This window comes from Gymnoscopelus braueri (assembly GCF_963280865.1).
Source record: "Gymnoscopelus braueri genome assembly, chromosome: 20".
Taxonomy (NCBI): domain Eukaryota; kingdom Metazoa; phylum Chordata; class Actinopteri; order Myctophiformes; family Myctophidae; genus Gymnoscopelus; species Gymnoscopelus braueri.
Window position 1 is genome coordinate 966,021 of NC_137622.1, and position 21,983 is coordinate 988,003.

The window sequence follows — 21,983 nt, forward strand, 5'->3', positions numbered from 1 at the left end:
AAAGTACTGGAGTACTAGCTTCAAAAGTACAAATTGCAAAGTACATTCCTTTTTAATATCAATTCATTGCTGTATTGAAACTTAGACAAAGAAAATCCAAAATGTTCAAAAATAGTGAAAATAGCTGATCTACAAGCTCACAGCATGTCGCATCACAGCACGTTGTGAGCTTGTTAATCAACTATTTTCAAGAAATAGTCTTAAGTGGTTAATTTATAATATATTTGTGTAATGTCCTGGCCGGGGGCCCCTTCCTAGAAATGTAGTCGAGTCAATACTACAATATATGTCTTTGCAATGTAGTGGAGTGAAAGTGATATTAAGCTTCCAGTAAAACCCATACTCAAGTAAAGTACAAATATTTAAAAAGAATGCACTTAAAGGACGACTTCACAGATTTTCAACCTATCTTCATATAATTGGTCCTCACTAATACTCATGATAAAATGGTACAATTTTTTTCTACTCGGTCTGTGTCTCAGAGGAGGGCTGTGGACAGTTCAGAGTCCCGTCTACCAGTGACATCATCAATGGGGAATCCAAGCTAATAGAAACTGCAGGCTTTCTATTCCTGGAAAGTTGCAATGCAATAAAAGAAGCCATTGTTCTCATGTTAATACAAATCTAAATAAGAAATGTGAAATCTTGTTGGGAAAAAAAATCATGCCTAACGATGATGTCACTGGTAGACAGGTTTCTGGACTGTCCACAGCCCTCCTACCCAGCCCTCCTATGAGTAGAAAAAAATGGTACCATTTTATCATGAGTATTAGTGAGGACCAATTATATGAAGATAGGTTGAAAATCGGTGAAGTCGTCCTTTAAAGGTAGGGTAAGTGCTATTTTTTGGTATATATATTTTTTTGTTAAAAAGGTTAAAGTACTATATTCTGATGATTCTGAATCATTGCTACAGAGCGTTTGTTCGGTCACAGGGGTCTCTCCAGCTCTTTAGTTAACAGAACATAGTACATTTTCAGGTAGGTGACACAATTTAAGCCAATCAGGAGAGGGCACTGAAAATGCATTTTCTGTTTAATAAAGAGCTGGAGAGACATGGGAGACTCCTTTTACTGAACAAACACTCTATAGCAATGAGTACTATCAGAATATAGAGCTATTTAACACTTATTTTAACCAAAGTAAATCACTTACCCTACCTTTAGTACAATATACTCAAGTAAATGTACTTGATTACCACCACTGGTATCAGACTCCTTTTGGAGGTGTGTGATGATTAGGGCAGAGCCGGCAGATTCCTCCCCTGTCCAATGAGACTATAAGAGCGAGCACAATGAGGAGAGCAGAGGAGGTCTGCTTGATGCTCCTAATGAGCTGAGCAGAACCAAAAGCCAATTATGGACCTGTGGAGATATAGGAGCTTCCAGCGGTGTCTCAAAGCTACCATATGTAGTTGTTAACTCTAATAGGGCACCTCCAAAAGTGCTAAGATATTTACAGTAATAAGGCCCATAGTCACGACTCAGAAACAGTTGTCAACAACACTGAGTTCCAGCGGGTTCCGCAGGTCACAATTTGTCTCCTGGTAGATGCCAGATTCTTTACTAATAGCTTAAAGCTCAGCAGGCATGGTGGTGAATAGATTGGTATTACCCCGTCTGCCTACAAGCGTGCTCTGATAGATCTAGAGATGTTACATTGTCTGTGTGTGTTTGTGCGCGGTACAGTATGCCTGTGTTTGTGTGTGGAAGATATGTTTTCATCTATTGTCACCGTTGTAGTAAATGAGGATCTGCAGCGAGTTCCCGAGGCTTAATCAGAGGTCTGATTGAGTATATGGACAAATATGGACATGTGTTTAATCACACAACGTGTGTTTACGTTCGTACACAGTTTATGTTTGTCTGTCTCTCTGTCTACAGTAACTGTCCAATTTATAATTGTATATTTACATTCATCCATGTGTAGTTTATGCACACATTCTCTGCATATGAACTGGCCGCCCCCCCCTTTGAGCGCGGACGGCCTATATTCCGTGTATATCAGGGTGTCCCGTGTGGTGAAGATGTCTTCCTTCCACGCTGCGCTGGCTGATGGCTGGCTGGCTGCCTGCAGGTCACATGACGTGCCGCTGTGCGAAGCCCCGGGGGAGCGGAGTGAAGTATGTCAGGCTGTGCAGCTGATAACACTGACTCTGTCACACTCAGGCCAAAGAGGGTTTGCTTGAGAGCCAAAGCGCATGATGGGATTGCGATGCCACACACACGGCCATATTCACATGGTGAGACCGGGGGGGGGGGGGAGGCGGCCGGGGCATCGCATGAGCTGTGACGCATCGTCTTTCCCACGACACACCATGGGTGTTTTCATTACAGCCAGACCCATATGTTTCTGATATTATTTGACTTTTTTTTTATGACGTCGGTATTGGAATTATGCGGCCGATGTTTCCCGATTTGTAACCACTTTCTGGTGTCCCTACTTTAGCAATGTCATTATAGGACACATTTTTTTTTAATTCAAAATGACCCAATCTACAAACTCGTAGATTGGCTATGGTTTTACACATAGGTGGCGGGTGAGCTTGACAATTGGGAAGGCTGGGGTTCGGGCGCGCGCCGAAATCCGTGCACACGCTAGCCAAAAATTGCGGTTTCTGCAGGGCGGATTGTGTTAGTTTCTTTTTGGTTACTTTATTTCGGTTTTAGGGTTAGGGTTAGGTTATTTAATTCTTATTTTTGCCTGATTTTATACTGATTTATTATCAAACAATTAACTAAATAATGCTGCGCACATATATTATATATAATTTGCACAATTCCTAGAATTTCCCAGCATAACATTTGGGAAGGCTTAGCCTACCCTAGCCTTCATTACCCCGCCGCCTATGGTTTTACAATGCATGGGAACCATGTGTGTATAAAACGTTTTCTTTGACCAGATTGCAGGGCTGCAACTATCGAGAGCGAGTATTAATCGGACAATCGAGAAGCATGTTTTTGGGAGAATTATTTTTCGAATCGACACAAATTCTGATCGACTAAATTCAATTAGTCTGATTAATAACCACTTAAGCTCTATTTTATACTGTACATCGTTGTATTTTTGCTACATCATTGATTATTTTGTATTATAATTAGTTTGATTAACTGTTGCACCCCCATGACCACATTCACTTCTTCGATACTTGTCATGACACTCTGCCACAGTGGCTCTTCAAGTGCCACTCTCTCTCCTTAGTGCCAGGGCCTTCCCGCAGGCACTTCCATAGGCTGAGAGATAGAATAAAGAGTGCCGTGGGAGCCGAAGCTCTTATCAGCCTCTAACATCTGGCCAACACTGACGGCCCCTTAGAAGAGCTCTCCAAATATCACTGACTCTAGAATGCTTGTTTAAGCGTATCCTCCCAGCAACACTAATTCAGCCCCCTATCATTATATGTCTTTCACCATAGGGGCCATTTCTATGATTGCAGGGTACAGCAGGAACATGGTTGAATTGTGGCCGTGTGATACAGTTCACTGCCTGCTAAGAAAAGAAAAGATTGAGGTACTAGACATGTAATGTGTGAGACGGGAACAATCTTAATCATCCCTTAATCATTCGTCGTATAGGGCTAATAGCTATTTTCTTTATTCTTTGGCCCTGTTCAGACTGGCAGCCCAAATCCAGGCGATTTGTGGCCTTTCCAGATAGGAGTCGCATTTTCTTGTGAAGTCTGAACAGCAAAAAAACACATGGAAACATTTTTGCTGACTATTTTTCTTTCCCTATTCACACGTTCTAAGGGCGTGATATCAATGTAGCTAAAATCGAAAATCGAATTCTTGTGCATTTTTGACAATTCTCGCCCAAAATAGGGACACCAGGTCCAACTTAGTTATTCTTTCTTTCTTTAGTACAAGGCAAGGGGAGAGTGCAAAGAGAGTACAAAGATCTCTGACATGACAAAGCAATTAGTGCTCAAATGGACCCCTTTCACAGCAGGCATTTTGATGGGTAAATGCAGCTGAAGGTAATAACGTTGATTGTTATACAGTATGTTTCATTAAGGTGTTTCTGTGGGCCTGCATGAAGTTAAATGAGCTATCCATGCTGCCACGCAATAACAATTAATGTTATCGCATTCAGCTGTGTTTACCCATCAAAATGGCTGCTATGAAATGGGTCTGTTTGCAGACCCTGCAGAATTTACAGTACCCTTCATACCAGCAGTTATTTTCTAAATTGAAGTCATTATTGTTGGATTAACGCTCACAGCTTGGATGTATACAGATTAAATCTCTGTCTTAATCTGTGCCAGATTTAAGAATTCAAGCACTTGATCAAACACCTGGTTCTGTATCAGCAAACCCAGGGGTTGGCTATACAAAGTGTCAGTGAGTAATGTGCTTTTCTTAGAACAGTTTCTCCCCAAAATCACAATGAAACTAGACCACACCACACCAGCGACCCTGGATCAGTCCGCTTAATATGCAGTTTGAACACAGGTTGTACACTGTTTGAAATACAAATGCGACTCCAACTGCTTCCCTCACAAAAGCTAAGATTAAGCTCTCATCTTGTTGAGATTGAAAGAGAGTGCAGAGGAGTGAATTTATTAATTCTCGCTGCTGTGCCTCTAACAGCTCAGAGCCAAGCCCTCAGTTTTAATCATCTCCGTGTGAGTTACAGATAAAAGGCATCGTCTTTTCATCTATTTTACAATCTTTTCATTTAGAATGCTACCGCCAACCAGCATACTGTATCGTATAATTATCTGTGTTTTCTTATAGATTGTATCCATGCGCCTTATACTCAAGACAAAATTGAATTCCTGCAGAGGTTGACTTTATAAGATAGCACAGCACGGATGGAAGCTCCTAATTGCAAATAATGCAGCAAGTTCATCACATTTAGTATCTATGATAACAAGGCCTTATCTCAAGTACTTGGGCTCCCCTTGTAGCTGATAATGATTTTCTTTATGGGTTCAGTTTGAAATGTTGGATGATTAGCTCATACTGCGAAACAGCATGCACTGTAAATTACTAATTAAATCAGACTTCTCATACATAGTTCAGAGGATCCAGGCAATGACAAATAATACATTGTTTCATACATCAATTTAGCAAGCCCGCTTTAACAGTCCAGGTGCCGGCACCCTATTCTCTTATCTTCTAATCTAGAATGTGCATATCTCACGGTTTGACGTTGGCCTCGTTTAAAAAAAGGAATGGCTCACTTTTGAAGAACAGCAGAAATGACTGCTGTTCAGAATAAGGTTTGGTGCATTCAAAACTAAGTGAGTTGTGATCCTTCTCCTTTTCAAAATGATTTCACTGCTCTTGCAGTTTGGCTCAGCACCAAAATGGGAGGATGTGCATTAAATTATTCGTTGGTTGATGTTGGCTTCAGTCATTAAAGATCACACACCCCTCATACTGGCTGAGCCTGTGATTCCCACACTGGACAATCGATGTGGTGTCATCACAGATGCGTCCCCTGAGGCCTGGTGAATTGTGGGTATTGGCACCAGCTTTGATCCCTCTGAAAAGGAAATCCCCTCTCCTGATGACTGGCTCATATCACATCATGACGTGATTGACACCATTGATTTCAGTGGCTCAACGCCGGTGGTTCTCAGACATTTTCATTTCAAGGGGACCGCCTGATTGATATTATGTTTGGCCGCAAACCCCCCCTATCTGAAAACATTTTGTGCCATAAGACAACATTTGTGTTGTTTCAAACTTTCAAACGTATTCCAAATGTTTTAAAATCTCTCAAAATCTTTCAAAAATAAATAGCTGATCTACAAGCTCACAACGCATCGCAGCGCGTTGTGAGCTTGTAGATAGTCAAATAGCCAAAGTAGTAAAATAGGATTCTAGTGGTTATGCTGCTGGTCATTTTGCTGGGAACCCCCCCCTGGACCCCCCCCCCCCCCCCCAAGGACCCCTGGGGGCCACTTTGAGAACCACTCCTCTACCCCCGCCAAATCTGTCGCGTCAATCACACACATGCCCGGTGAGGCGGACAGGCCCACATCCTTTGTTACTGATTTAAGATCAGTTTTCAAAGAGCATCTGGCACATTCTGGACCCATACTGAGCTACCTGGTATGAGAACAGGTCAGCTCATCTCTACTTTCTTATCACCCGAGGTCTTTCTCTCTCTCTCTCTCTCTCACACACACACACACTCTCACACACACACACACACACACACACACACACACACACACACACACACACACACACACACACACACACACACACACACACACACACACATCTAATGTTACTGCCATGTAAACCAATCCCTAATGAATCACTGGAGTCAGTAAATGAAATCTGACATTAGGATAACATCAGGATGTGTCAGATTGGTTTTTGCTAATAAACAGAGCTAGGCATGATAAATAACTGCAAACCAGAGATTGTGACTGCTAATCCATAGAGGATTCGTTCTCATACTTTGCCAAGAAGGAAGAGCTTCAGTCTTCAGTACACTGCAGTCCCTGCTGTGATGCTCTCTGACTAAATCATCTGGATCCAAAACCAAATACACAACTAGGCTACCAATAAACATTTCACCACAAAAAAAATACTTTTTTTCTATATATCAAATTTAGAAAATACATATTTTTTAGTTTTTGTCGCATTCCTAAGCCAATGACCAGTGGACCGGTAAGCAGCGGTTCCGGTAGGAGACACAAAGGAGACTCTTTGTGTCTCCTACCGGAACCACTGCCGGTCATCAAATTATTGGCTTAGGAATGCCACAAAAACAAAAGAATATCCATGAATTCAAGTCTCCATGGGGTGAAAAAAAGTCCTTTTGGGGGTGAACTATCCCTATAATATCTATTTGAGCTCGGCTCCAGGCTCTCCCTAGGCTGGCAGAGGGAGTGTAGCGCCCATGATTACTTAGACAAATAAATAAAAAAAAATGTTAAATAAATTTAAATTAAAAAAAAAATCCAAACAGTTTTTTCCAAAACAGTTGGGACAAAAATATCATATAATAGCCTAATATGCCCAAACTAGGGACACCAGGTTCAAAGTGGAATTACAATGAATACAGAGATGGAAAAAAAATACATTTAAGCTATTAATCTTGATTATTAATATCATGGCCGTTTCCAATTATTTGCACTGGTGTCTTTTCAAACTAAAGGGTTTTTAACAGGCCAAACCGTCAACCCCAAGTCATACAGTAGGGAACCCAGTCTATCGTGGTATCAATAGCTCAAGCTTTGCCCATTTGCAATGCAATTAAAAACTCAATTTTCGAAGAGCTTTGCAGAGGGCGATAAATGAGCCAGTAATCCCTTAATTGTTCTCTGTTAGGCAGAATAACAGGGATGATAGATGTTGCATTAGTGACAGAGCATAAACTTACTGGAACTTTAAATAATTCCAGACAGGGTGCAGATGTCATATTTGCTGTGCTATAGTTTAAAAAGTAGGTATATAAGTGTGTCATGTTTGCTATCACAAATCCGCAAAAGACTGGCAAAACTGCGTTGTAAAAATGCTTTATTGTTTTTAGATTTTCAGGGGAACCGTATGAAAGTATTTGCTATCCATTTCAGAACCATGGATAGCTCTACCCTACTCTCTCTCTCTCTCTCTCTCTCTCTCTCTCTCTGTATCCATCCATATCTCTGTCTAGTAGTTTGTGTAAGGCTTGCCAATTCTAGACTGACATTGCTCACTCATCCTGACCTTAAAAAAAAGTTTCAGATTTTGTCTGCATGTGAACACATTGTTAGGAAAAATAAGGTTCCCCAAGAGAGGCATATTATTCCAGCACTGAATATACTGTGATATGGCTTTTGTGTCGCCCTAGTGTCCGTGGAAACTCGACAAGCAGTTGTATGAAATGGCATGCACATATGTAGCAGCTGGAAGTGCTATAGAGCCTATTCAGAATCATTGGTGCGGCTTGAGATTGCAGTGTTTGCATTGATCCTTTCCACAGTAGGCTAATGTCAGTGTAAAGTAACTAAGTACATTTACTCGAGTACTGTACTTAAGTACAATTTTGAGGTACTTTTACTTTAATGGAGTATTTCCAATGTTCTTTCCTTTCACTACTACTCGACTACATCTCAGAGGCAATATTGTACTTTTACTCCACTACAATTATTTGAAAACTTTAGTTACTAGTTAGGCCTACTTTGTAGATTTTGATCATTATTACAAAACATACATTAATCACTTCAGGCCTATACATTTCAACCATTTGAAAATACCCGATCTACAGGCATTGTGAGCTTGTAGATCTGCTATTTTCAAAATATCTTTAGACATTTTAGAAAACTTGTGAAATGGGACATTCTGCATAATGAGTAGGCCTACTTTTACTCAAGTACATTTTTAATTCCGGACTATTAGGCTACTTGCAAGTTGCAACGGAGTACTTATTGCAGTATTGATACTTTTACTTAAGTAAAGTATTTTTTTTTCACCACTGGCTAATATTGACAAGTGCAGCACGTGTCGTGATTCCTCGGCGTCGTAATCCAGCAGCCAGGCTACTCTAGGCTTTTTAATTTAATGTCAGATCAAGTTTGATCAACATTAATTTGGCCCGCCGCCCGCTGCTCCAATCTGAGTTCAGATCAGTTCCCTTCCCCACCACCACCATCTTTGGGATAAGAGACTCTCTCTCTCTCTCCTCTCCCCTTGCCCCCCTCTCTCTTTCCTTGCCCCTCGCTCTCTCTCTCTCTCTCTCTCTCCTTCCTCACTCTTCCCTTGCCTCTTGCTCTCTCTCTCTTTCCCCACTCTTCCCTAGTCTCTCTCTCTCACCCTCTCTCTCCTTCCCCACTCTTCCCTTCTCTCTCTCTCTCTCTCTCTCTCTCTCTCTCTCTCTCTCTCTCTCTCTCTGTGCTTTGCTCTCAGTTGGTAAAAACAGAAAGCTGCAGCCGAGTAGGGGCTGCACCTCCACGAAGCTAATTGGCGCACTGTGTGAGCGACCACCACCATCCCACCCCAGCGGATTTCCATCCGTCCGTCCGTCCAGCCGGTCTGCATGCATGCGATCTGTCCTTAAGACGGTCCCTTTGAGAGGAGTTTAATAACACAGGTCTGGAAGAAGAGAGAATCATGATGATGGCACAAAGCGTGGTCTGTTTGTTTCTGCTCTGGCTTTTTGGCAGATCGTTCGCGGGATTTCCCAATCAGATAAACATAGGTAAGCGTTTTTGCATTCTGTGCTTTTAAACATGTTTAAAATGTATAATAATACTAAAATAATATTCAAAAAGCATCGAGCCCAGAGAGACCTAGAGAGAGAGAGAGAGAGATCAACGCTATCCGGAGCGCGGAGCTGATATCTGCCATAGTGATAAAGAGACTTTATATGACTATCGGGTCTATTGTCGCGAACAAAACGCACCCGACTCCTCGAAAAACTCTATTCATCCTAGACTAGATGTGTTCGATGTATCATTTGAATGTCTCTCTGGAACAACTGCAGCGCGTCATCATAAGTGCATGTAGGACGCGATCATCAGCAGCAGCTCCTCCACCAAGCTCTCCTCTCTCCTCAACAACACTTTAGCAGTTTTACGCATTGGACTGTCTGTTTCTAAACTGTAATCGAGGATCGCTGTGTATCGCCTTTTATAAGCGATTCTCATCCTACAGTAGCCTCAATTAGGTCAGTGGTTCTCAAACTTTGTCATGCCATGGACCCCTAAATTGATGTGTATTTGGCCGCGGACCCCCATCTGAAGAGATGTGGTGTTAAAAATATATTTTTTTTGGGGGGGGGGGGGGGGGGGAATAGCTGATATAGGGCCATGGGGGACTTTGAGAACCCCTGCATTAGACCACATACCACCATCAGTTACAACCACACAAGGGGTCCATTTGGTTCCATTTGTACACTCTCAGAGTTACAACCACACAAGGGGTCCATTTGGTTCCATTTGTACACTCTCAGAGTTACAACCACACAAGGGGTCCATTTGGTTCCATTTGTACACTCTCAGTTACAACCACACAAGGGGTCCATTTGGTTCCTAACTATCCATAATTTATCTGGGGACCCCCTGGAACCCCCTCCTCAAGGACCCCTGCGGGGGGCCCCCACTTTGAGAAGCACCGGCCTAGGATATACACCGTCTCACAAGTCGATTTAAGTGCTGGGGGCTTAATAGCTATACTTTAAGTCCGTTATTACACACACAAAACCAAAACGGTAAATGAACGTGTGTGTGTGTGTGTGTTTTTTGTTGTTGTTGTCGTCGCTGTCTTTCAGGGGGTCTCTTCATGCGCTCCACGGTACAGGAGCACAGCGCTTTCAGGTTCGCCGTCCAGCTCTACAACACCAACCAGAACACCACGGAGAAGCCTTTCCACCTGACCTACAATGTTGACAACCTCGAGTCGTCCAACAGCTTCTCAGTCACCCATGCGTGTAAGTGCGTTTCTATTTCAGTCACATATTCCAGAAAGGACTCCACATGTGCAGAGTGGGCTAGAATTATTCATGGCAAACTCGGCACAAAAAAAGAAAAAAACCCTCACCAAAAGGGATCACGTAGCCTGAGGGCTGATACAGCTAAATGAATAAAGCCCCCTGTCCAACTAGAATAGGGCCCTGCTTTCTTTTGTCCATTCCACTTCACCAAGTCCCCCAGTTGAAATCGTGACTGCTTCTAACATGTGCAAACACGTACTCTTCCAGTTGGCACGGTTTTCTTTTGATTTTCTTTCAATCCTTGGCCTACTTGGCTCAATCCGCTCTTGTTTTGTTTATTCAGGCTGGGTGGTGGTTAATGCAAATACGACGAAGGTCCAATTGCGTAGCCGTTGATCTTACTGTGATAACTGTTTTGCCAAAGCAACATGGACGGCAGTGACGCTCCCATCTGAGAGATGTCAGCGCCAGAGACTGAGAGTTTTGTGGCATAAAACGAGTTACCTTGGCAACGCGGTGAACGCACTGAATGCCATGACACAGTCTTTTTGAAAACGCTTGGCCCTTCGAAAAAGAAAACATAACCAATTACACAAGCACTGTGTCAAGGACTCCGGTGTGGGAGGCTTTTCATGTTGCTGTGCTGCAGAACAGAGGGAGGCGAAGGCCTCGCATTGTACAAAAAAACCTGCTGCTTTTCTTTATCTTTTACACTACTTTGATCACGTGAAAAATCCATTGCTCACGCTTTTGCCTTAAATCACCATAACCGATTAATATGCTGTCTGCCTCTCACCACCAGTAGCACTTGGGACTTTCCATGCCCCCGTGTGCGTGCGTGCGTGCGTGCGTGCGTGCGTGCGTGCGTGCGTGCGTGCGTGCGTGCGTGCGTGTGTGTGTGTGTGTGTGTGTGTGTGTGTGTGTGTGTGTGTGTGTGTGTGTGTGTGTGTGTGTGTGTGTGTGTGTGTGTGTGTGTGTGTGTGTGTGTGTGTGTGTGTGTGTGTGTGTGTGTGTGTGTGTGTGTGCGTGCGTGTGTGTGTGTTTCCTATTGGACTGGTTACCATTCATCCCAGCATGCAGTACCAGTGTCCCACAGAGCTGGCGTTTGATCTGTGGTGAATTCAGCGAATGACCTCCTTTTTTATAGCGTTACTCATTTGCTCGGGATCAGCACAAACACAATGGACAAAAAAAAAAGAAGCTGAGGAAAGGCGGGCCGAGGACGATATCGTGCTGTGATGTCACGAGAGGCGACAAGCCCAGATTGGCCGGGGCCCGCTGGTCGCCTAATTTTCGCAGATAGCAGACTTCCTGTCTGAGTGGATGTGACTCAGTCGGTGTGTCTGTCCCCCCGCTGTGGCGTTGGTGGTTGGTCACAGCTGCCCCGGTGGTGCTCCGTGGTGCCACACATACAGAGAGAGAGAGCGTCTGATCCCCGGCGCTCCGTCCTCTGACTCCCCCCCTTGTGCACTGCACACAGCATCTCCCCCTGGTCTGCAGAGTCAGCTCATTAGCACCCAGCCCTCATAGCACCTCACTGTGCTGTCATTGGGTGGAAGGGGGAGGGAGGAAGGGAAAAAAAAAATCCATAGCTCCCCCGACCAGCGGCAGCAAATGAGTTGCCGCTCAGACCTGCAGAGGAGGTGGGCCTCGCCTGCCTGACCGACCGACCGACCGACCGACCGACCGACCGGGGGGAGAGGAGACGAAGTAGGGCCTTGTAATCGCACGCAGCAGAGCTGCTTATGCCCCCAAAACGCGGATGTCCGCAGGAAAACAATAAGCAAATGAGTAAATAAATGATAGATAACGGCGCGCAATTTCACGCGTGTTGAAGAGGAAGGCGAGCATAAGAGGAAAGAGGCTAAGATATCAGAATCTAATTAAATTCCATGGGCAGACGGGAGCTTTAGCAAATGGAAGGGGGGGGGGGGCTCCTGTGGGAGCCCTGGCCCCGTTTCTGTCTTTTTTTCTTCTTTTTTTTGTGCTGCCGTTGTCTTAGCGTCTCCGTCAAGAACTGTCTCTGAACTGCCTTAAACATACAACATTAGAAGGCTGTGAGCCTTTAATGATGCTGCTGACACACTTATGAAAAAAATAATGTGATGCCTGGTTGAGTGGTGCGAAAAAGTGTAGCATGATGTTGTTAACCCATTCAATCCAGGGACGCATCTGTGTCATTTTAGATTTCTTTGGGCTATTAGCAGAAAAAAATAGCAGATATACGAGCTTGTAGATCTGCTATTTAAAAAAATAATTGAACATTTTTGCAAATCTTTGAATATATGTATATTTTTAAAGCATTTTTAACTCAAATCTTTGCTTCTGGGGGATTCTACAAATGTCTCCTAAATCCTAACAGTTTTTTTAAACACTTACTGTATGTTGCTGCTATAATATCAGTGTTTCTCAAACTTCTTCATGTCAAGAAGCTTTTAAAAAATTGCAAGATCGAGCTTGTAGATCCGCCATTTTTGAATAGCCCAAAGAAATCTAAACATGACGCAGATGCGTTCCCGGTCTTAATGGGTTAAATACAGTATCATCACAGTGAGGGGTGAGAGAACTCGGTAATAATAATGTGTCGGTTTGCGACTCCAGTTGCAACGTTCAGAACCCCTCCCACCCTGTTTGCCCGCTAACCTCATCATGGTCTAGTACAGCACAAATGATGCGAGCTCCGCCTCGCTCTCCCGAATCTCTCGCAAGCCTTCTGAATTCTTCTCCTCTGTTTGTTCATTACTTTTTCATTTGAAGAACCCCCAGTTTGATATGCATTAGGGCCACAGACCCAGTGTTGCCAGATTCTGTGAGAGAAACAAGCAACCAGGTCTAGGAAAACCAGCCCAAAAGAAGCGACTATGGGCCACATGAGCACTTTAACATATACATCAGCCATTTGAAAATAGCAGATCTACAAGCTTACAACGCGTCGAGTTGTGACGATGCGACGCGTTGTGAGCTTGTAGATAGGCTATTTTCAAACAAAATCTTGCGGGGAAATTATAATAAGCAGATCTGGCAACCCTGCACAGACCCCCATTTGATATGATTTTTTTTCATCTCCTTTATCTCTTTTGTAAAATCCTCAGTGTTCATTTAACTCTGAGAGCGTACAAATGGAACCAAATGGACCCACGAGGGTACGTTTGGTCCCGTCTGTACGCACTCAGAGTTGCAGGCCTATAACTCCTCAAGCTATGGTCCCTGGGGGTGCCCAGAGACCCCATGCTGAGAAACAGTGCTATGTCCAACTCCCTCTTCGTTTAGGCATTAGTAACCACAGTGTTGATGTGGGGTGCGTCGATTTGCCCACCAGTGGTGAAATCCTTGCTGAACATGAACCCATTTAGACCTGAGGCTATTTGTTTTTTAAATGTATACATATATTTGCACTCATTTTCAAGATTTTTTTTTTTTTTTTTCAGATATACAAGCTCATAGCGCGGCACTCGGTGCCGCGCTATGAGCTTGTATATCTGCTATTTTTGAATAGCCAAATAAATCTAAACATGACACAGATGCGTTCCAGGTCTAAATGGGTTAACATCAACATTTGCGTCTATGCAAGCCTTAGCGCTGTATTGAATGAGGCAAATATTGTACTTTTACTCCACTACAAATATTTGAAAACTTTAGTTGCTTGTTACTTTCTGGATTTAGATTATTATTACAAAACATACATTACCCACTTCAGCCCTATATACTGTATATTTCGGCCATTTGAAAATAGCCGATCTACGAGGAGTATTTCTACGTTGCAGTATTGATACTTTTACTCAAGTACAAAATGTGGGTACTTTTCCCACCACTGTATGGGGTGTGATATTATCGCTATCATTGTTGTATGGCCTGGCTCAGGTTCAACGCTTTGTAAAACATGGATGAATACATACAGCACAGAGAATGAGTGCCATTTTGACTTCCACTTTGCTCTGACTAACGTTACACTCTCTGCTAGCACTATACATGCCGTTGCCTGTGTAATGTAAATGAGCTAACATCAGCCCATAAATTGGCCTTTTGTACCAACACATTTTCACAAAAGAAATCACAGGGCTGCAATGTGTGTCGAGTTGGACGTGGGCATACTGCACTGTGATCCTAGTTAACTGAGGCACTACACTCAGTGTTGCACCGCTCATTGCACGCAGTACCACGGCGTACGCACAGCGTACTGTACTTAAGTATATTTTTGAGGTATTTTTTATTTTACTGGAGTATTTCCAATTTTCGGTACTTTTACTTCTACGCCACTGCATCTCAGAGGAAAATATTGAACTTTTACTCCACTACAATTATATGACAACTTTAGTTACTAGTTACTTTGGAGATTTTGATTATTATTACAAAACACACATTAACCACTTCAGCCCTATTTAGGCCTTTTGAAAATAGCAGATCTACAAGCTCACAATGCGTTGCGAGCTTGTAGATCGGCTATTTTCAAAAGATTTTGTATACATTTTGAACTTGTGAAATGGGACATTCTGCACAATGCATACTTTTACTTTTGGTACTTTAAGTACATCTTAATACCAATATTTTTGTACTTTTACTCAAGTAGATTTTGAATTCCGCTATTTTTGAATAGCCAAAGATATCTAAAAATGTCACACAGAGATGCGTTCCCTGTCTTAATGGGTTAAGTCATTCTGGATAATCATGTCTGCCAAATGACTAAATTCTAAATTGCGTGGCCAAGTAAGTGATAGCATTGGATAGCGCTACAAATACCATCCAAAACAGTGGGTGGAACAGCAAGCCATTGTGGCACACTGTGTTAAGATGCTAGCTCCACGTTCCCAAGACCGTGGGTATGTTTCCATTCTTTTTTTGCATGACACGACATAATGGTTGTTTTTGGGTACTGTCAGACCCATAGATGGAGAAAGAGAGAGAGAGAGTTCCGTCACGCTTTGATCTCGCCGTAAAGCGGGCTACTTTGGGCTGTAGTTCCAAACATTGGAACTTCTTCATTGAGATAGACAAGAGCATTTCCGCATTCCATTCTTACAATGGGAGTCTATGCTAGTGTCGTCACTCTCGTGCTATCTCATACTATCACCCCTGGGTACTGTGAGGTTCTATGGTTCGGCATAGTTTCTTTTTGTGAGGTTAGGGTTAAGGTTAGGCATAGTTTATTGCGATGTTAAAGTAATACAATGCAGGTCCACAAATAACGATTTTTTACATTGTGACATTACCGTCACTGCAGGTCGCTCGTTTATTCCTGTGTTACCCAGAATTCCATTTGTTTTCACCGGAAGACGGAAGCGTTTCAAAAAGCGTTCTTTTAATTGTTTTATACGATCTGTGGATCGTTTCTCTTAGCCAGTGGAGCTTTAGTTACCGTGAGCTGTGTTTTCTTTTGCTGTTGTTTTTCGATCTTCAAATCCTACAATCTCTTAAAAACAGCGTGAGATTCCTTTTTGTTATTAGTGCGGTAGTTCCTGGCCAAACAGGAAACCGGTGCGGTAGTTCCTGGCCAAACAGGAAACCGGTGCGGTAGTTCCTGGCCAAACAGGAAACCGGTGCATTTCCGTTTCCGTTTTCCGGGAGGGTGACGTCATTTTCGCGGGAATGTCACCCTAGCCACCGTTTCAATAGAAAATATAATAGAAAAGGCTTTCGGGGGTGAAATTCATGGAGTGGGTGTTGTGAAACATTTGCCACTCACAAAAGATATACAATTTAACTTTAGTTTTGTTGAAAAAGTTACCTAGTATTACTTTAAGGTTAGGTTTAGGCATTGTTTTGTCAACATGCAACATCACGGGGGCGACCTGTCATGTTGACAGTTAGGGCTAATGGCAGAGCTGCAAAATGTGATGCCTTGCGAGTGAGAACGGGTTGACCGCACATGATTTTGAATCGGTACATAGAGTATTGTCCGATACTGGTATCAGTATCAGAACGACTCTAATTTGAGGGTATAAACACAGTGTTGTATTTCTCTCACAGAAGCCTCTTTATGATCACCATCCCCTGATATCTTTCTAAAAAGTTATGTACAGTAACTGGCTCTGTAGCTTTCTTTTGTTCTTCTGAACTGTACCGATTAACTGCCGCAGTACTGTTCATATACAACCATCCTACTTCTCATCACCATTGAAACGTGGCCCCTACGATGTGACAGTTATCACCACTTTGCTGGACCATGGAACAGAGAGAATGACAAACGTATCCTCGCGAACACGATGTGTCGTGTAAGATCTGAGGCATCGTCTTCAAGGTACACAGTGTCCTGGGAATCAAATGGGAGACGGCTCTCGCTGAGTTCAGTCAGCGAGAGTCCGCCAGCAGCCATTGTTGTCTAGAAATGTAGTGAGCAAAATGGAGAAGAACATTCTAAACCACTTCAACCCTACACTATAAGCTTCATTGTACTGTAAGTCAAATAGCCTACACTCTTCTGCTAAAACCCTTAAACCATTTAGACCTGATACGATATCTGTGCCATTTTAGATTTCTTTGGCCATTCAAAAATAGCAGATATTGTAGATCTGCTATTTTTGAAAAATCGTGAAATCTTTGAATATATATATATTTTTTCAAGACATTTTTAGAATCGGCCTCAGGTCTCAATGGATTAAACTGCCCTATATGCATTGACCCGGGGCCCCACAGGGGTCTACACTTGGTCACCTCCTTTTTTTCCACTTTTTCACCTAATCTAATCACCGAAAATGGACGATCTAAAAGCTCACAACACATTGTGAGGTTGTAGATCGGCTATTTGCGGGCAAATATTTGCATGTTTTCCCCGATATGTTCTTCTATTTTTTTTTGTGGCTTTTTGCCTTTATTGATAGATTATAGTAGGCTGACAGGAAATAGGGAGAGAGATGGGGGGGGGGGGGGGGGGTGATGCGCAGCAAAGGTCGTCGGGATCGGGAGTCGAACCCGCGACACGCTGTCAGGCTGGCATTGCAGCCTATAGGGTGCCTGGACCGCCACGCTACGGCCCAGGCCACGTTCTTCTATTTCTGCCGAATGTTTGCCTACTATGACGTGCCCAGAATAGTGACGCCACAGGGTTCATGTGGTCATGTCACATTCATCTGCTGCCAGTCCCCGGCCCGTGGGGCTTTGCTCCCCGGTCATCTAAGACCACTCGTCTGTTGAGGAAGTTTGAGCCGTGTGACAGCCACGCTGTCACAAATATTTAGCACATACATGGGCAACTGGCGGCCCGGGGGCCACATGCGGCCCTCACCTTCACTTAATGCGGCCCGCGGGTTAATATCGGATCACTGATATATTATTGATTTCAGCTTGTTACAATTCCAAACATGACCCGCTTTAATTATTATAAAGTCTATATTAGTAGATTAATGACTAGTATTAAAATTCTATTGTCTTTTTTTATGTCCAATGTATTTGTATTTAAGTTCATAAAGTTAACATAAGTATAATTAAATGCATTTGAAATTAAATAAAAATGTTACTTTTCAGAATTCCAATAGAAAAATAGCAAAAAAAAATGTCAATTCCAATTGAAAAATGGCAAAAAAAAATTGTGTGACATAGAATGGCCCGACAGTATATGCAATGTGGCCCTCTGGAGTGACTGTGGAAATATAGTGGCCCTCTCCATCATCAAAGTTGCCCAGCCCGGATTTTGCAAGACATTCAGACGTTCCTTCGTCATCAGTAGCCGTCTCCCATGATGACGTAGAGTAGACCAGTGTCAGCATTTGGAGTCGTGTCTATTTTTATGATCACAGGAGGAATTTGAAATGTGTAATTTTCTTTTTTTTTCTTTTTACAAAATGGGCCTTTTATGACAGCCTGGTGTGAGCCTGGTTGTTTATTTTGAGGCCGCCTCTCTTTGCTTTGATCAAGATGGAATCTGGCCTGCCTTGAAAGGTTCAGCCGAGTCGACAGAAAATGACAGCGTTATTTTTGTTTGCTCAGACTCTCCTCCAGTCCTCTTCCTGAGGCAGAATATTATACTTTGCTTTTTAGTGTGCACACTTGATTCTCTATTTACTCCCGGAGCAGACGCTGGCAAACGCTGCTCCTTTTCTCTGACTCATGTTGTCGATCTCTTCCCTCTCATTTGCTGAGCTCCCTTTTAAGATAACGTGATGGGAGGAACGGGGGGGGGAGATGCACGGAATTTCAAATTAAACTAGGCTGCGGCTTACTTTTACATCCAAGCCGCAAATATGGAAATCCTCAGGCATAATGAAGGCAAAGTTGTGTGTCAGAATGATTTCTTTCAAGTCAGTTTTAACCCATTAAGACCGGGAACGTGTCTGTGTAACCACTTGTAAACCGTTTTTAATACTTTGGGCTATTCAAAAATAGCAGATCTACAAGCTCATATGAGCTTGTAGATCTGCTATTTTTGAATAATCGTGAACATTATTTGTGCAAATATTTGAATATAGATATTTTTTTAAGCGAACATTTGTAACTCAAATCTTTGCTTCTGGGGGGTCCCTGGAACAACATATTTTGAGACGGGGGTCCACGGCCAAATACATGTCATTTTGGGGATGAAAAAATAACCACTGATATAATGGCGACATCACTTTTTTCAAAAAACTGTTTGGATTTAGAAGACATTTGTAGAATCCACCAGAAGCAAAGATTTGAGTTACAAATGTTCGCCTTAAAAAAATAATAATACATATATATTCAAAGATTTGCACACATTTTCACGATTTTTCTAAAATAGCAGATCTACAAGGCTACTTTTGAGTAGCCAAATAAATCTTAAAATGACACAGATGCGTTCCCGGTCTTAATGGGTTAAAGCCTCATGCTATTAATTGAATTAGTGACCGGCAGCAAAACAATGTGGATGGTTCAGTAATCCTTCCGGCGGGGCTTTGTTCCTCTATCTGCATAGTGTGCGCGTCGCTGGCGAGGGGCTGTTTGTCATCACTTTGAAGTGACATCACAAACGGAGAAAACGTGTAATTACCTCGGCGGGGTCCCGTAATGGCTCTGAAGGCCCAGGATTTCAGGTACTCTCTCAGGAAGACGGCGGGAGGGTTCAAAGCAAAAAAGGGCACAAGTTTGAAGAAAGCAGAGGCGACAACATTAATGTTTCCGACGGTCACGGCTTAACAAACGGAATGGCTCTACCATCCTTTTCCTCGCCGCCTTTTTTCTCTCTCTACCTGAGGCAAAGAAAACTCCAAGCCTCCACCTTTCCCCCGCCACGCTATTTATTAGATTACTCGCCTTGATTCCCGTTAAAGGCAAATTTTGCAATGCTTGGCTCTTTAATCTCTCCTCCCTATCCCCCATTCCTCATTCTGTCATTAAGCTAATGGCGTGTGTCCCCGCACTGCCAGCCTCTTTAGATGTTCCTACCCTTCTTTTTATTGGATCCTTCAGGATCCCTTAAACACTGGCTCTGGCAGATGGTTATTTGGCTGCACCATTCCACTGTTTTCTCCCCCATTGCTTTGCTGGCTGTCTTCATACATGACTTCGTACAAAAGAACAAAGGCTAAAAACAACTGCCACTGTAATTGCTTCTGGCATTTCCAAAATCAACACACCAATTGAGGGTAAAAAGCGTTGAGTCTTGAGGGCTCCATTTCTATACTCCGGGAAGTTAACCACTTTCCCAACCCGGCGTCCGTCCTTGTTTCGGGCATGTCATTATAGGTGAGCTTGTAGAGCGTCTATTTTTCCGCTGTCGGCTTAAAGTGGTCAAATGAACACTTCGAACGAACAGGACCTGGCTGTGTGTGTGTGTGTGTGTGTCGGTGAATGGGACCCTCTTTGTTCGGTGGCGGAGGCGAGGGCGCGCGGGGTTAACGCAAACACAGAGTGATATGACCGCTAACCGCTACAGATGATGATTAAACTGGTCATTTCGGCGGTGCCTGTTGGCCGTGATATACTGTCTTAACCCATTTAGACCGGGATAGAATCTGTGTCATTTTTCGATTTCTTTGGGCTATTCAAAAATAGCAGATCTACAAGCTCATAGCGCGGCACCGAGTGTGCCGCGCTATGAGCTTTTAGAGCTGCTATTTAAAAAAAATATTTTTTGCAAATCTTTTAGTATATATGTATTTTTAAGCGAACAGTTTAACTCAAATCTTTGCTTCTGGGGATTCTACAAAAAAACATATGTTTCTATATCAACTTTTTCATGTCAAGGACCTCCCAAAATGATATGTATTTGGCCGCGGACCCCCATCTCAAAATATGTTGTTCCAGGGACCCCCCCAGAAGCAAAGATTTGAGATTAAAAAATGTTCCCTTTAAAAGTATATATATTAAAATATTTGCACACATTTTCACGATAAAAAAAAGGCAGATCTACAAGCTCATAGAGCAGCACTCGGTGCCGCGCTATGAGCTTGTAGATCTGCCTTTTTTTTTAAATCTAAAAATGACGTTCCCGGTCTTAATGGGTTAACAAAAACCCATTATTGCGCGGCTAGCATTATGAGTTACAGTCTTGAAGATAAGGGGGAGCAGTGATGGTATTATTTATAAACTCCTAAAAGTAGCGCTTCTAGCCGCCGTAGCGCGCGGTCCTAGTCCTCCCGCTGCGTACAGGATGCGGGGGGGGCGTCGGACGTGATTGATGGCGATGCGACGCGTTGTGAGCTTGTAGATCGGCTATTTTCAAATAGCCTAGGTATAAAATAGGACTAAAGTGGTTAATGTATGTTTTATAATGTAATGATCTATATCTGCAAAGTAACTAGTAACTAAAGTTTTCAAATAATTGTAGTGGAGTAAAAGTACAATATTTGCCTCTGAGATGTAGTGGAGTAGAAGTAAGAGTATTGGATATTGGAAATACTCAAGTAAAGTACAAATACCTCAAAATTGAACTTAACTACAGTACTTAAGTAAATGTACTTAGTTACTTTCCACCACTGGAGGCTGCTAAGAAAAAGCATGTGATTTCCCCTTCCAACCAGCAGGGCGGCCGTCTCTCTCTGATGCATCGCTCGCCGCACTGTGGGAGGAGTCGAGGGAGAAAAAAGATAGACATGCTAGTCTTTAACACAGGTTCTCAACGGCGGGTCTGGGGACCGCCAGGAGGCCCACATCATCATGGCAGTGGTGGAAAAAGTACTCGATTTTTTTTTTACTTAAGTAAAAGTATCAAGATCGCAAAATACTGGAATACTCTGTTACAGGTGAAAGTCCGGAATTCAAAATGCACTTGAGTAAAACTACAAAAGTATTGGCATCAAAATGTGCTTAAAGTACCAAAAGTAAAAGTACTCAATATGCAGAATGTCCCATTTCAAGTTTTCAAATGTATAAACATCTTTTGAAAATAGCAGATCTACAAGCTCACAATGCGTCGCATTGAATGTAGTGTAGTAAAAGTACAATATTTGGAATTTTGGATCCGAGATGTAGTAGGATTAAGAGTATTGGAAATTGGAAATACTCAAGTAATGTACAAATACCTCAAAATTGTACTTAAGTACAGTACCTAAGTTAAAAAACCTAAGTTATTTACTTTCCACCACTGCCAAATGTGGACACTTGCTGGTCTTGAACGAGACCTGCAACTGAGTGTACAAATGGAACACACACACACACACACACACACACACACACACACACACACACACACACACACACACACACACACACACACA

General features: G+C 42.8%; 1 protein-coding gene across 2 annotated transcripts in view; it reads left to right on the plus strand.

Moving 5' to 3' along the window:
* Window positions 1-8,880: 8,880 nt before the first annotated feature.
* Window positions 8,881-21,983, plus strand: part of gria3b (glutamate receptor, ionotropic, AMPA 3b) — a 157,025-nt gene continuing 143,922 nt past the window's right edge. For both annotated transcript variants that reach the window (XM_080416373.1, XM_080416374.1), the window contains exons 1-2: window positions 8,881-9,144; window positions 10,216-10,374. In XM_080416373.1, coding sequence (XP_080272499.1) covers window positions 9,057-9,144; window positions 10,216-10,374 — 247 coding nt within the window. In that variant the 5' untranslated portion in view covers window positions 8,881-9,056. The remainder of the gene's footprint in view (window positions 9,145-10,215; window positions 10,375-21,983) is intronic.